This window comes from Labeo rohita, chromosome 19 (assembly GCF_022985175.1).
Source record: "Labeo rohita strain BAU-BD-2019 chromosome 19, IGBB_LRoh.1.0, whole genome shotgun sequence".
NCBI classification, from domain to species: Eukaryota; Metazoa; Chordata; class Actinopteri; order Cypriniformes; family Cyprinidae; genus Labeo; species Labeo rohita.
The window spans coordinates 8,367,980-8,381,638 of NC_066887.1; the positions used below are offsets into that span (position 1 = coordinate 8,367,980).

A 13,659-nucleotide genomic window follows, 5' to 3' on the forward strand; every position below is an offset into this window, starting at 1 on the left:
GCACTTTTATGATGGATGGATGCACTTTATTGAGCTTCAAGATCTCAACACCCATTCACTGCCATTATAAAGCTCGGAAGAACCAGGACATTTTTTAATATAACTCTGATTGCATTTGTCTGAAAGAAGAAAGTCATATACACCCAGGATGGCTTGAGGGTGAGTAAATCATGGGGTAATTTTCATTTTTGAGTGAACTGTCCCTTTAAGAAAAGAAATAGATTAATGGACATTGCAAAGAAGTGAAAATACTAAAGGGAGAAAAATGATTTTTAGGAATTTTTATTAAACCACAAAAGTGAAAAAAAGACCTTTAATGAAAATAACATCAGCAGCTATTTGTAACTTTTTTTTTTTAATCAGTCCTATTTATTTTCAGCTATTTATTTTATGGCTTGAGCTTTTATAATCTGACCTTTTATAATGTTTCTCAAAAACAGGTCTATACAAAACAGACTTTTTTTGTGGAAATTAAATTAAACGGTTGAACATCTGTTCTGTTCATTCATTTATATCGCTGCTCTCGAACAACATAAATACTTTGACAGTCAAACTGATGCTCATTCTTCTACACTGATCACATCATTACATCATTCCCTTAAGGAAATCATTGACATTATACTCCAGCAAACAGATTAAATCCTTGGAATACATTTGACCAAGGACATTAGTGCATGCAGTTCTTAGTAGCATGTCTACAGTAATAATACATGTACCGTCAAGTGTGACATTCACAGACATCATAAAGAGCCACTAAAACACATACAGCACATCACATGCCTTCATTCTCAAGCTGAAATTTTTCGATATGTGCGTTCATCTGGAATATACATTTCAAAAATGTTTCCTCAGATGTTCAAGTTTACATTTTTGTGAACTGCTCTTTTTAAGATGTTCTTCAGCTGTTTGTGCACAATAATAAGTATATAGAACTTTTCAGAAATGTACATGTGCTAGGGGTGTGACGGTTCACGTATTCGTACTGAAAATTTTCAGTACAGGTCTTTCCGTTCGGTACGCATGTGTACTGAACAAGTACAGCATTTTTTTTGCTCCAGGAAATTCGAACAATAAAATCCTTTTCTGGGACGGTTCAGAAACGTGCTGGTATCAACACAAGCATTGACTACAGTGGCCGCGATCAGCTCAGGTGCACGGTTGCCAGGTTTTCACAATAAAACCCACCCAATTTCGTTTTAAGGGGTGTTCCAGGGGATAAAAAACACATGGGGTTTCCCTGGTAAATTCATATTTCAGGGGCTACTGTGGTCACTTCAACCTGCGGACATCAAAAACAACCTGCGTCAACAGTGTTAAAGTAGCCCAATTCCGTGGAAAAACCACGGACTTGGCAACCGTGTCAGAGCCCCCTTCTGTATCCCCCTACTGTGATGTTAAAGCTCAATTGCTACTCAAAACTAGCCCAAAACTAGCCCAATCGCGTTTCGAGGGGGGTCCACCATTAAAAATTGCATTCTGGGGGATAAAATACACGTTCTTGTCAGGGTTCCCCAGGTAAATTCCTATTTCAGGGGCTAAATATGAAGTTATTGGGGTCGCTTCAGCCCGCAGACATCAAAAACAACCCACAGTGTTAAAGTAGCCCAATCCTGCGGAAAAAACGCGGACTTGGCAACACTGCTCCGGCAGCCACGTCAAAGCTGTAACACGCCGCAGACTTGTGCAAAATGGGGTCCTTTAGAATGCCAGTTTCGTTTTAGTTTCAACGTGAAATAACATGTATGAACAAATCATGCCTAATGTAATTGCTCAATCCGTGTTTCAACCGCAGAAAGACGTCAACAAAACAGCATGGAAATAAAACGTCATGTAGCATTTCATTTACCTCAGGCAAGTCATCACAGCTCGTTAGTTTGTTAATTAAGTCTAGAGAAGAGTATTTCACAAAATATTACACTAAATACTCATTATATTTAACTTTACCTGTTAATTTTTTTTAACATACGTTTATATTAATCTGTTATAGAACGTGTTATGACAGCCACTGTGTAATTGACCATATTTTAAAATTTTACTTATAAATGAATGTTTTTAAAGAAAGAGCAACTTGTTCAGTAAACTACTGTTTATAAAAAAAAAACAACAACATCATACTGAACCCAACTGCTATTCAAAACTAGCCCAAAATTAGCCCAGTCACGTTTCGAGGGGGGGATAGAATACACATTTTTGTCAGGGTTCCCCATGTAAATTCCTATTTCAGGGGCTAAATATAATGTTATTGGGGTCGCTTCAACCCGCAGAGCGCGGACATCAAAAACAACCCGCAGCAACAGTGTTAAAGTAGCCCAGTTCTGCGGAAAAACCGCGGACTTGGCAACACTACTCCGGTGGACACGTCAGAGCGTCAAGTTTACATGTTTGATTATTATATTAAAAAAAAGTCATAGTAATTAGGTTTAATTTTTATTTAAATTGTTAATTGTAACCTTATAGTGTAAAAGGGCTCCCTAAGGTGAGATTTTTATCACTAAGATTTTTTTTTTTAATTATAACTGAATGTATTTAAAGAAAGAACAACTTGTTCAGTAAACCTTATTAAAAAGTGTAGTTTTTCCCCCTTCTGTACTGAAGTCATACTGAACCGTGACGTTAAAACCAAGGTACGTACCGTTTCCGTTACGCCCCTAACATGTGCTTACTGTGCTGGTGTCAGGCAGGTTCCTGCTTGGGGTCTGCATTTTTAAACCTGCCAACTTGTGGCATTTCCCAGCAACACGCTCTTCAGAGTGTCATTTAAGTATGAGAACTGAATTCTACAATTACCTAAAAACAACCAAAACCCTTTTCATTAACATTAGTTCATATTATTTAGATTCAAACAAGAGCCAAACTCAGCGATAGACCTCTGATTTCAGTGTCTATAGTTATATTTTCTTCTTGCACAGCTTTAACATGCATCATAAAGTCACAATATGCTAATTCACAGGATTTGAAAATATCTCAAAACTGGCCGTATGTCAAGCCTGTGAGGAAGTTTTCAGCTTTTATTTATAGTACTTGTGTTCATATTGCTTATTTATATAACAGTCTGTTTTATTTTTGTCTTGGTGAGTGCTTTTGTTTGAATATCCATTTAGCTAAATTATGGAATTATTTATGGTAAAGTAAATTTTAGGATGAGTCATACTTATTTCTTTGTAACCACACATACGGTTGGAGTCAAAGACTGGTTTGACCCTGATGAGTGCTCGGCCTTTCACTGAACAGCCCATTCTTGCCAGACGTGTTTTTCCTTTTGTTGCCTGTCAACATGTCATTTAGTCCAGTGATATCAATCTAGAATATCTTTTCAGTCTAGCAACTGGGAAAAGCCCCATATCAAGTTTGTAAAACATTAGCACTTCTTTCCCCATTGTGTGACCCTTTAGACGCTATGCATTCAAGTTCGAGACAATCGCATCATCCCCTTTTTATTTCACTAAAATGTTCTTCAGTAGTTAAGATGATTTTTTTCAACATCACAGAGACTCGTTTGCTGTCTCCAATGTCCAGGCGTGATGTCCGTTTAGTTTTTAGGATGACTCCACTTTCGGACATTTAGCCCATTTTTTGTTCTAATAGGAATCCCTCAGTAGTGTGAGGTAAATGTCCGACTGGAGGAAACGGGGGTAACAGTCCATTTCCAAAAGGCAGTAGATGCGCCTTTGGGCGTGTGAGAGGGAAGTGTGAGACGGGGCTTTGAGGAGCTCCACGGTCAGTTCTCGTGTCTTACTGTCCAGGTTCACCTAAAAGTGGTGGAAAGAAATTCATAGTTTACAAATGCTCACACAAAAATGATATACTGAAAGATATCCAAAATGATCTTTTGGTTCTTTTTTCAAGCTCCAAAAAAGGCAAAAAAACAAAAAAAGTGCAAAAAAAAAAACAAAAAATCTGAAGTCATGATAGATTTGTGTGAGGAATTTACTTTGCTTTTATAACAGACACTAGGACTATCAAGCTCCAAAAAAAAAACAAAATAAATAAATAACTTTTATTATTATTATACAAAAAAAGTCTTCTAAAGTCATATAACAGATTTGTGTGAGTAAAGGACTGAAATTTTACTAAAATTAAAAATGAAAAAAAAAATGAAAACAAAATGTAATTATTTTTATTATACAAAAAGTGATGCATTTAAAACAAAACAAACAAAAAAAAAAAAGATCTGGGAGTATCAATCTCCAAAAGTGACAAAAATTATTATTATTATTATTATTATTATTATTTTTTTTGTAATTTTATTATTTATTTTATAATTACGCAAAAAGATTAATTTCCTTAAGTCTTCTGAAGTCATACGATAGATTTGTGTCTGGAAAGGACCGAAATTTAGAAAAAAAATTATTATTTGTATTATACAGAAAGTGAAACTTTTTTTCTATTAAAAAAAAAATATATATCACACATTACATACACACCTTATTTATTTATTTATTTATTTATTTCACAAAAATATTCTATATTTGTCTTCTGAAGTCATATGACATTTGAGGAAAGGACATAACTTTTACAAAAATGAAAAAAAAAAAATTAAATTATTTTTATTATATTTTTTTATTATTTTTGTGCTGCATTTTATTATACAATTGCTACAAAAAAAGGAGATCTGGGAGTAACTTTTTTGTAATTTATTTATTTATTTATTTATTTGACTGATTAATTATACATACATTTTCTATATTTCTTTAGGTCTCCTGAAGCGATATTATAGATTTGTATGAGGAAAGGATGAAAATTTACTTTTTTTTTTTTTAAATGTAAAACTTTTTTTTTTACTTGATTAATTATTTTATATTATTATAAATCATACAATAATGTGCTTTATTTCTTTAAGTCTTTGTGAATAATATGATAGATTTGTGAGGAAAATATCAAAATTTAAAGCCCAAGTTTGAAATGTGTTTGGGCATTACTGAAATGAAATACTGTCAGATGAACTATTACTATGACACTTTTATACGTTCAGCAGTCCCAGTCCCCATTTATTTTCAGTGCATGAGAAAGAGTAGTTAAGACATTTTGGAGGCATTATTTGTAATGCAGTAAACAGACAAACAAAGCCGAATTTGGCTAAATTACCTCTCTGGGAGCACCCGGCTGGATGTAGGTCTCAGCAATCATTTTTGCCCGCCTCTGCAGGCTGAATTTGTTGGATGACTGTCTGTACTGCTCACAGGCCGTGTAGAACTGCAGGTTCTCCTCACTGAACTCGGATCGCAGGAATGCTTCAAACACTGTGACACCCACTGAAGGACAGGTGAGAAGAGAAAGAACCGTAATGAACTTTAGGGGGAAAAAAACAGCTATTTCTGCTTACAAACGGGGGGGTCGAGGCTCAGATGACGCGTTCACATGCATGGTCTGCCATACACCCACACGCATCATATAGCACGCCACAAAAATCAGGAAAGGAAAAACATGGACATGGAAATGATGAGGATTTATCTCAAACCACATACCTTCCTTCCCTCTGATTTTCTCAAAACCCTTAAACTATGGGTTGCGACACTCTGAAGTGAGAAAATAGAAGTAGGACGGGGGCAGGGCTCTGGAGTTACAACATACTGCGGTTCCTACATTTCAACCAGTCCACACACCAAAACACGCCCGCCACACAGCTCACAAAAAGACTCTACGTGAAATTAAATGCTGTATAACCCACACGGAAAAACAAAAATAAATAATAACAATAAAAAGAAGAAGTAAATAAATACAGAAAATAATAAATAAAGAAAAAAAATCAGGATTACATTTTATTACAAATTAATTATATTTGTTTTATCAAATAATTTTTTCTTCGAAGCACATTAAATATAAGTAAAGTGTCTACTCTTAAGGTTTCAAATAAGTTTTTGGAGAATAAAATGATAAAATGTGAAGATTTGGTTGAAATAATGTTACACTGTAATTTAGTGTAACACATTATTTATGTAAAAATTCAAACAACATGCTTATTCTGACTTATTACATATTAAAATAGATAAATGAATAAGGGAGCATATTACATTTTAATTCTTATTGACAAATGGGCAAAACCTAGGATAGTGGCAAATTTTTAAAATGTAGAATTACAACTAATTAGTATTTGGGGTAAAAGTAATTTGTCTTTTAATTCGTAAATTAGGGAAAAATGCGTGATATTTATTTTTTCCTTAAAAAAACAAATATGCAATTAAATTAAACAGAAAACTTAAAATTTTGGGGGGAACAACTATTTAAAACAGCATTACACTGATTGTTTTTATGCTTAAACCTTTTATTGTCTTTGTTTTATTATTTATTTATTTATTTACTTATTTTTCCCCTGCAAATTTGGTCCTCCATAAGCTGGCATAAATAAATATGGCACCAAAAAAAATAAAATGTGGTACTGGTTGATTTTTTAAATGCATTTGAAATAATGATAATATTTTCAATAAAATTCAGTAAATATTAATATGATCTTTTTACAGTATTATAAGGGTTAAATGGTTGAACACTATAATTGTTGTAATGATTGCAAAAATTGAATGAGATCATTTATTTCTCATCATGCTGTAGAAAAAGCCAAAAGGATGTTACTTATCGGGTGTCACAATCTTTAGAAATGTCGTAATGTGGAAAATTCATGTGGTAACTTCAATTTTGCTTATATAGTAGCCTCTGGGACTATCAAGCTCCAAAAATGACCGAAAATTTACTTAAAAATAATAATAATAATAATAATAATAAAGATTATATAATTTATTTATTTTTTAATTATACAGAAAATCTTCTGAAGTCATATGACATTTGTTTGAGGAAAGGAGTAAAATCTCTGTTGCTTTAACAGAGTTAAATGTTATGTGGAAAATTCATGTGGTAATATAAATTTTTATGCTTTTATAATAGGCTCTGGGATTATCAAGCTCCAAAAATGACCAAAAATAACCCCCTTTTTTTGGAAATTATATTATTATTATTTTTTTAATTATACACAAATGTTTTTTGAAGTCATATGACAGATTTGTGTGAGAAAAGGACAAAAAAACCCTATGCTGCTTAAAAAAAAAAAAAATGTCATAATGTGGAAAATTCATGTGGTAATACCAATTTTTATGCTTTTATAATAGGCTCTGGGACTATCAAGCTCCGAAAAAGACTAAAATAACCCCCCCCCCCTTTTTTTTTTTTTTTTGTAAATTATATTGTTTATTTATTTTTTAATTACACAAAAATGTTCTAGAATTCTTTAAGTCTTCTGAAGTCATATGACAGATTTGTGCGAGAAAAGGACAAAAGGCTATGCTGCTTTAAAAAAAAAGGTAATGTGGAAAATTCATGTTTTATAATTGGCTCTGGGACTATCAAGCTCCAAAAATGACCAAAAAATACCTTATTCAAATTATATTATTTATTGGTTGTTTAATTATACAAATATTTTCTATATTTCTTTAAGTCTTCTAAAGTCATATCACAGATTTTTTTTTTTTTGTAAATTATATTATTATTTTTTTAATTATACAAAAACGTTCTAGAATTCTTTAAGTCTTTTGAAGTCATATGACAGATTTGTGTGAGAAAAGGACAAAAAAAATGTAATGTGGAAAATTCATGTGGTAATATCATTTTTTATGCTTTTATAAAAGCCTCTGGGACTATAAAGCTCCAAAAAAATGACCAAAAATATACTTGTGTAAAAAAAAAAAAAAAAAAAAAAAAAAAAAAATTATATTATTCATTTATTTTTTTAGTTATGCAAAAAATTCTTTAAGTCTTCTAAGTCATATGACATTTGTGTGAGGAAAGGAGAAAAATCTATGTTGCTTTAAGAAATGTTGTAATGTGGAAAATTCATGTGGTAATATCAGTTAAATATGTTGAATCTTAAGGTTTTTGTAAATTAAAAATAAATACATAAAAAATAATAAAAAAAAGAAGTCCTACAATACACTGAATATCAATTTAACGTCAAAATTATGATACTGTATATCCAAACCTCAGAGGTATGACAGCCCTAAAATTTACATTTCTAATTATATTTAATTACATTTCTAATTTGTCTTCTCTCTTTGAAGAACATGGGATTCATGTCTTTATTTCCATTAAACAACACCCTATTCAAGGAAAGCACCTATATATGCATTAGTTTTAGTTTCCAAAATAGCAGTGACACAGAATGGACTGAATTTCTCACTCCATGTTACACTTCGTCCAAACAGGCTCAGCTGTAACTGCAAACCTTGCTTTGTATGTTTCAGTGTATTATTAGATTTTACGAGGTCTGTCACACTAATAAACTGCTTTCAATTAAGAGACAGAACAGAAATTATTAAAAAAATCCCAACAGATTTAATCTAACCGGTCAATACCAGTTTTATTCGTTCAACAGTTGTTTGATAGACAGGAATGACGAGATGTTGTTAATCATTAAGTCATATTAATAATAAAAAAAAATTAAAATGGAACTATGACGTCAGGTATCAAGCGTAACCGTATCCGCTATTAGCTCACTGTTTACACAGCACAAGCTGCACTAATAATAAAAGCTTAAAGTTTCTTAGAAGTTGTTATGTGTTGTTTTGACGGACTCTAAGAGAAGTTTGTCATGTACTGTATTTCATTTGACATTCAAGGTCGCCAATAATTATCAGCACTGCTTTCTAAGGCAACTATTATTATTGCTAACCATATACAGTAAGCATTAAACTTCAACACTTTGTGCTACGAACTTCAGTGATACTGCAAATCATGCAGTTTGCAGCTACTGCTTTTCTAAGAAATCCACCTAACAATTTTTGCCTGGTGGACAATGAACCTTTTACTTAAGGGATAACTGACTCAAAAAAGAAAATTCTGTTATTAATTACTCACCCTCAGGTCGTTCCAAACTCGTAAGACCTTTGTTCATCTTTGAAACACAAATTGAGATATTTTTAATAAAATCCAAATAGCTTTCTGACCCTACATAGACAGCAATGGTATTACCACGTCCAGAAAGGTAGTGAGGACATTGTTAAAATAGTCCATGTGACATCAGTGGTTCAACCTTAATTTTATGAAGCTACAACAATACTTTTTGTGTGCAAAGAAAGCAAAAATAATGACTTTATTCACCAATTTCTTCTCGCCAGTGTCAGCCTTTGCACAGGAGTGCCTTGACAAGTAATTTTTGCTATTCTCGTAATATTAATATCTCAAATATTAATATCTCATAATATTATGCCTTGTCATATGGACTATTTTAACAATGTCCTTACAACCTTTATGGGCCTTAAACGTGTCTATGCAGAGTCAGAAGAGTCAAAGATGAACGAAGGTCTTGCGGGTTTGGTACGACATGAGGGTGAGTAATTAATGACGGAATTTTTGGATGAACAATCCCTTTAAGAAACTCAAATCACATCTATAAACGGCCTTGTGTTGGACTCTGACAGCCACTCACAAAAGCGTGCATGTGACAAACTTTGAATAGAGAAGCACCACTCACATTTCCTTCTGAAAATGAAAAAAAATCTTGGTGGTTTAATTTGTGCTATTACACATCTGCTCCCTCAGCCTCTGGGGGAAAAGCTCATTATGTCGTTATCTAGTTTCTTCATATCATTTTATGTTGTTTGGGAATTCTCCGGAAACTCATGCCTGAAGCTACACATGAAAGTGGTTCCTCAATGTTAAGAGGAAGCAGTGTCAAGAGTGTTTCAGTGATGTAATAGATGGGTTTCATTACAAAACCACAAAATTATACCAAACGCACAACCTACGCTACTGTTCAAAGTTGCATTTATCTGATCAAAAGTAAAGTATATATACTTTATATATATATATATATATATATATATGTGTGTGACTCTGGACCACAAAACCAGTCATATGTAGCACAGGTATATTTGTAGCAATAGCCAACAATACATTGTATGGGTCAAAATGATTGATATTTCTGCCAAAAATCATTAGGATATTGAGTAAAGATCATGTTCCATGAAGATATTCTGTAAATTTCCCACAGTAAGTATATCAAAACTTAAGATTAGTAATATGCATTGCTAAGAACATCATTTGAACAACTTTAAAGGTGATTTTCTCCATATTTTGATTTTTTTGCACCCTCAGATTACAGATATTCAAATTCTGGTATCTCGAACAAATATTGTCCTGTCCTAACAAACCATACATCAGTGGAAAGCTTATTTCTTAGCTTATTTATTTAGCTTTCAGATGATGTATAAATGTCAGTTTCAAAAAAATGACCCATATGACTGGTTTTGTGGTCTTGGGTCACATATAGTCTTTAATGTCACAGGATCCTTTAGAAATCATTCTAATATGTTGATTATCTGCTCAGTAAACATTTCTTATTATCATCAATGTTAGAAACATTTCTTATTTTTGTAAAAACTGCTACATTTTGTCAAACATTCTGTGATGAATAGAAAATCCAAAAGAACAGCATTCAAAATAGAAATCTTTTGGAACATTATATAAGTCTTCACTGTCAATTTTGATCAATTTAATGCACCTTGCTGAATGAAAGTATTAATGTATTGAACTCTAGTGTATTTTACATTGCTACATGATCCAGTATCAATACCAGACAAGAGATGGTCCTCTTTGCACGTATCATTTTCATTAAAACAACATTTCAAGCATGGACGGGCAGTCGGCCACAAATATCTCAATTTCCAAGAACAGCTTTCCAGGTCAAAGTTAGCAGAAAAACAGCTTCGCTTTGGCATGACCCATGTGATGCGATGGTGTCTCGCAAGTGTCCTTTGACCAGCTGCCTGGCAACTCAAGCAGTTTAAAGTGGACGTCGGATGCAAAATTCACTTGGGGTTTACATATAAAGTGTCTTAGCAGTGTCTGGACACAACCACCCTACAATCCATTCCCTCCTTTTGTTTAATCCCCAAAAAACTTAAGTAGTCTCAATTATCAAGCTGTTTTGATTTTCTAAGCAGTATGATGTCATACTGCTCAAGCCCCGCCCACAGCAACTGACTGACTGATCCATATTAGCATATCTCCACCCTCAGCCAGCTGTCCATCATTTTCTCCATACTCGAGGAGCTGTAGTGACAACAATGTCTCGTAAACAATGCAGGTGTAAAATTATTTGGATGTAAAAGTGGATATAAGAGTCTTCATTTTCTCCCGACATCAGAGCCACTGAAGACGCTTTGGATTATTTGGAATACACAAGAAACAGAAGAGGGGGCGGGGTTAGCAGTAGCTCATTATCATTTAAAGAAACATGCACCAAAACGCATTGCTGTGAACAGAGCTGTTTCTGACTGTTTTAAAAAGGGTGTAGTTTTGCACGACCACTGAGAAATTTTAAACAAAGCACGGTGCACACATTTCATGAAGACCCTAAAGAATCATACCCCCTTGTGTAATGGGCATCCGATGTCCCTTTTAAAACATAACAACTAAGCGCTCACCTCTGCTTTCCAGCAAAGCATCAAGGGACGTGGCCCAAGTTTCCATCTCCTTCCTGCTGAGTCGAGCTCTGCCGTGGCCCACCTGACTCCACTGCCTGAGGAAAGGCATTCGAGAACGCCTCTCTTTAGCGCTGAGAGAAACAAGAGGGTGAGAGGATACATGACAAAGATATTCAGAAAAAAATGTGTGGAATTAATAACAGTGGGCCAAAGGGGAGGGGCTGTTTTGCAAGTGGCAGACAGAGAATAGGCCAAAAGCAAAACAGATACGAAATTGAGAAACTATGTGACTCGATTGTGATTGATTTTACCTGGTTACGTTCTCTCTGTGCTCTGCACTCGTCAGATTTGTATGCAAGGACTGCGGTGAACCCTTGTGTGAAAAAAAAAAAGAGGTCACTGATATGCATAGCGCTGTCACGATAATCTTACTTGATTCAAGACTTTAAGGAAGTGTAATTTACACAAATGTTCCATGACTTAAACAAATGTCGTGAAGGTGTTGCGTCATGGAAAGCATTCTCACAAAGCCAGATCTATCAGATGCCAAAATATTTCAAGGAATGAACGTTTTTGCTCCACAGCGTCTCTTGCCACAATATTGTAGATTTGAAAAAAAACCCAAAAAAACACACACACACACATTTGCATCAATAGTGTGATTCCCTCATACAACATTCAGTTCCCCTTTCAGAGCTCGCTTCTCCTTTTACTGTTTGGACAAAGCAACATTTTATCTCAAGGGCTAAACTGATTCAAAGTGAGTTTGACTTCTTGTGTTGCATTCATGTCTTTGACTTTATCACACTTGGCTTGTGAGTTCTCAATAATGTATCCTGAAGCCCTGCCGCTCCTGATGCATGTGAAAGACATTTTGTACTGTACATATAAACAGGGTTCGACAATAAAGGCTGCTCGATGGCCCAAGGCCAGTGTGAGAAAGTTTCAGACCAGTTGAAGGAACTGTGTTTGTATCGCTTCAGTGCTTACTGTTACGTGATCTTGTCTTTATTGGATTTCTGTGATGTTTAAAGTTCCATTGTTTTTCCCCAAATTCTGCAGAGTTAAATGAGGTAATATTATCCACCTGGCTGACATATAAAAGGTTTTGTGACTGTCTTGGCCTCAATTAGAATGGGTGGACAGACAATGATAAATGAATCAGTGAGGTCTTGCACTCTATGAAATAACTTCATAAAGTATTTATGAATATAGCTGTCACAGATTCACACTACAGTGGTTAAATGTCCAGCTGTTGTTGCAAATTACAAAAAAATTAATTTTACTCACCAAGGACACATTGAATTGATCAAAAGTGACAGTACATGTATGTTACAATATTTCTATTTCAAATAAATGCTGTTCTTTTAAACTTTTTTTATCAAAATTTAAAAACAATAAGTTACATTTCCACAAATGTATTATTCAGCACAACTGTTTTTAACTGATAATAATGAGAAATGTTTCTTGAGCAGCAAATAAGCATATTAGAATGTGACACTGAAAACTGGAATAATGATGCTGAAAATTCAGCTTTGCATCACAGGAATAAATTACATTTTTAAAATATATCAAAATAGAAAGCAGTTATTTAAGGTTGTAATAATATTTCAAAAAATTGCTGTTTTACTGTATTTTTGATCACATAAATGCAGCCTTGGAGAGCTTGAGATGCATTTCAAAACGGTAAAAATTATACCAATCCTAAACTTTTGAATGTTAGTGTTGTTAAAATACTACATTTGGAAATAATAATAATAATAATAATAATAATAATAATAATTCACCTGGACCAGAAGAAAAAAAAATAATTCTACACTACCAGTCAAAAGTTTTTAAAAAGTAAGATTTTTAATGGATTTTAAAGAAGTCTGTTCTGCTCACCAAGCCTGCATTTATTTGATCCAAAATACAGCAAATGCAGTAATATAGTAAAATATTTTTATCATTTTAAATAACTACTTTCTATTTGTATATATTTTAAAATGTAATTTATTCCAGTGATGCAAAGTTTAATTTTCAGCCTCCAGTCTTTAGTGTCACATGATCCTTCAGAAATCAATCTAATATGCTGATTTGCTGTTCATGTTTTTATTAATATTATCAATATCTTAAACAGTTGAGTAAATTTTTTTTCAAGAATTCTTTGATGAATAGAAAGATCTAAAGATCGGCATTTAGCTGAAATAAAAAGCTTTTGTAACATTGCTATGCAATTCAAAAGCTTGGAGTCAGTATTTTTTTTTTTTTT

At 33.4% G+C, this 13,659-nt stretch overlaps 1 protein-coding gene across 2 annotated transcripts in view; it reads right to left on the bottom strand.

The window, feature by feature from the left end:
- Window positions 1-266: 266 nt before the first annotated feature.
- si:ch211-152p11.4 (regulator of G-protein signaling 18) overlaps window positions 267-13,659 on the bottom strand; it is a 16,152-nt gene continuing 2,759 nt past the window's right edge. For both annotated transcript variants that reach the window (XM_051136975.1, XM_051136974.1), the window contains exons 3-6: window positions 11,720-11,781; window positions 11,409-11,539; window positions 5,086-5,252; window positions 267-3,749 (exon numbers count right to left, since the gene is read on the bottom strand). In XM_051136975.1, coding sequence (XP_050992932.1) covers window positions 3,579-3,749; window positions 5,086-5,252; window positions 11,409-11,539; window positions 11,720-11,781 — 531 coding nt within the window. In that variant the 3' untranslated portion in view covers window positions 267-3,578. The remainder of the gene's footprint in view (window positions 3,750-5,085; window positions 5,253-11,408; window positions 11,540-11,719; window positions 11,782-13,659) is intronic.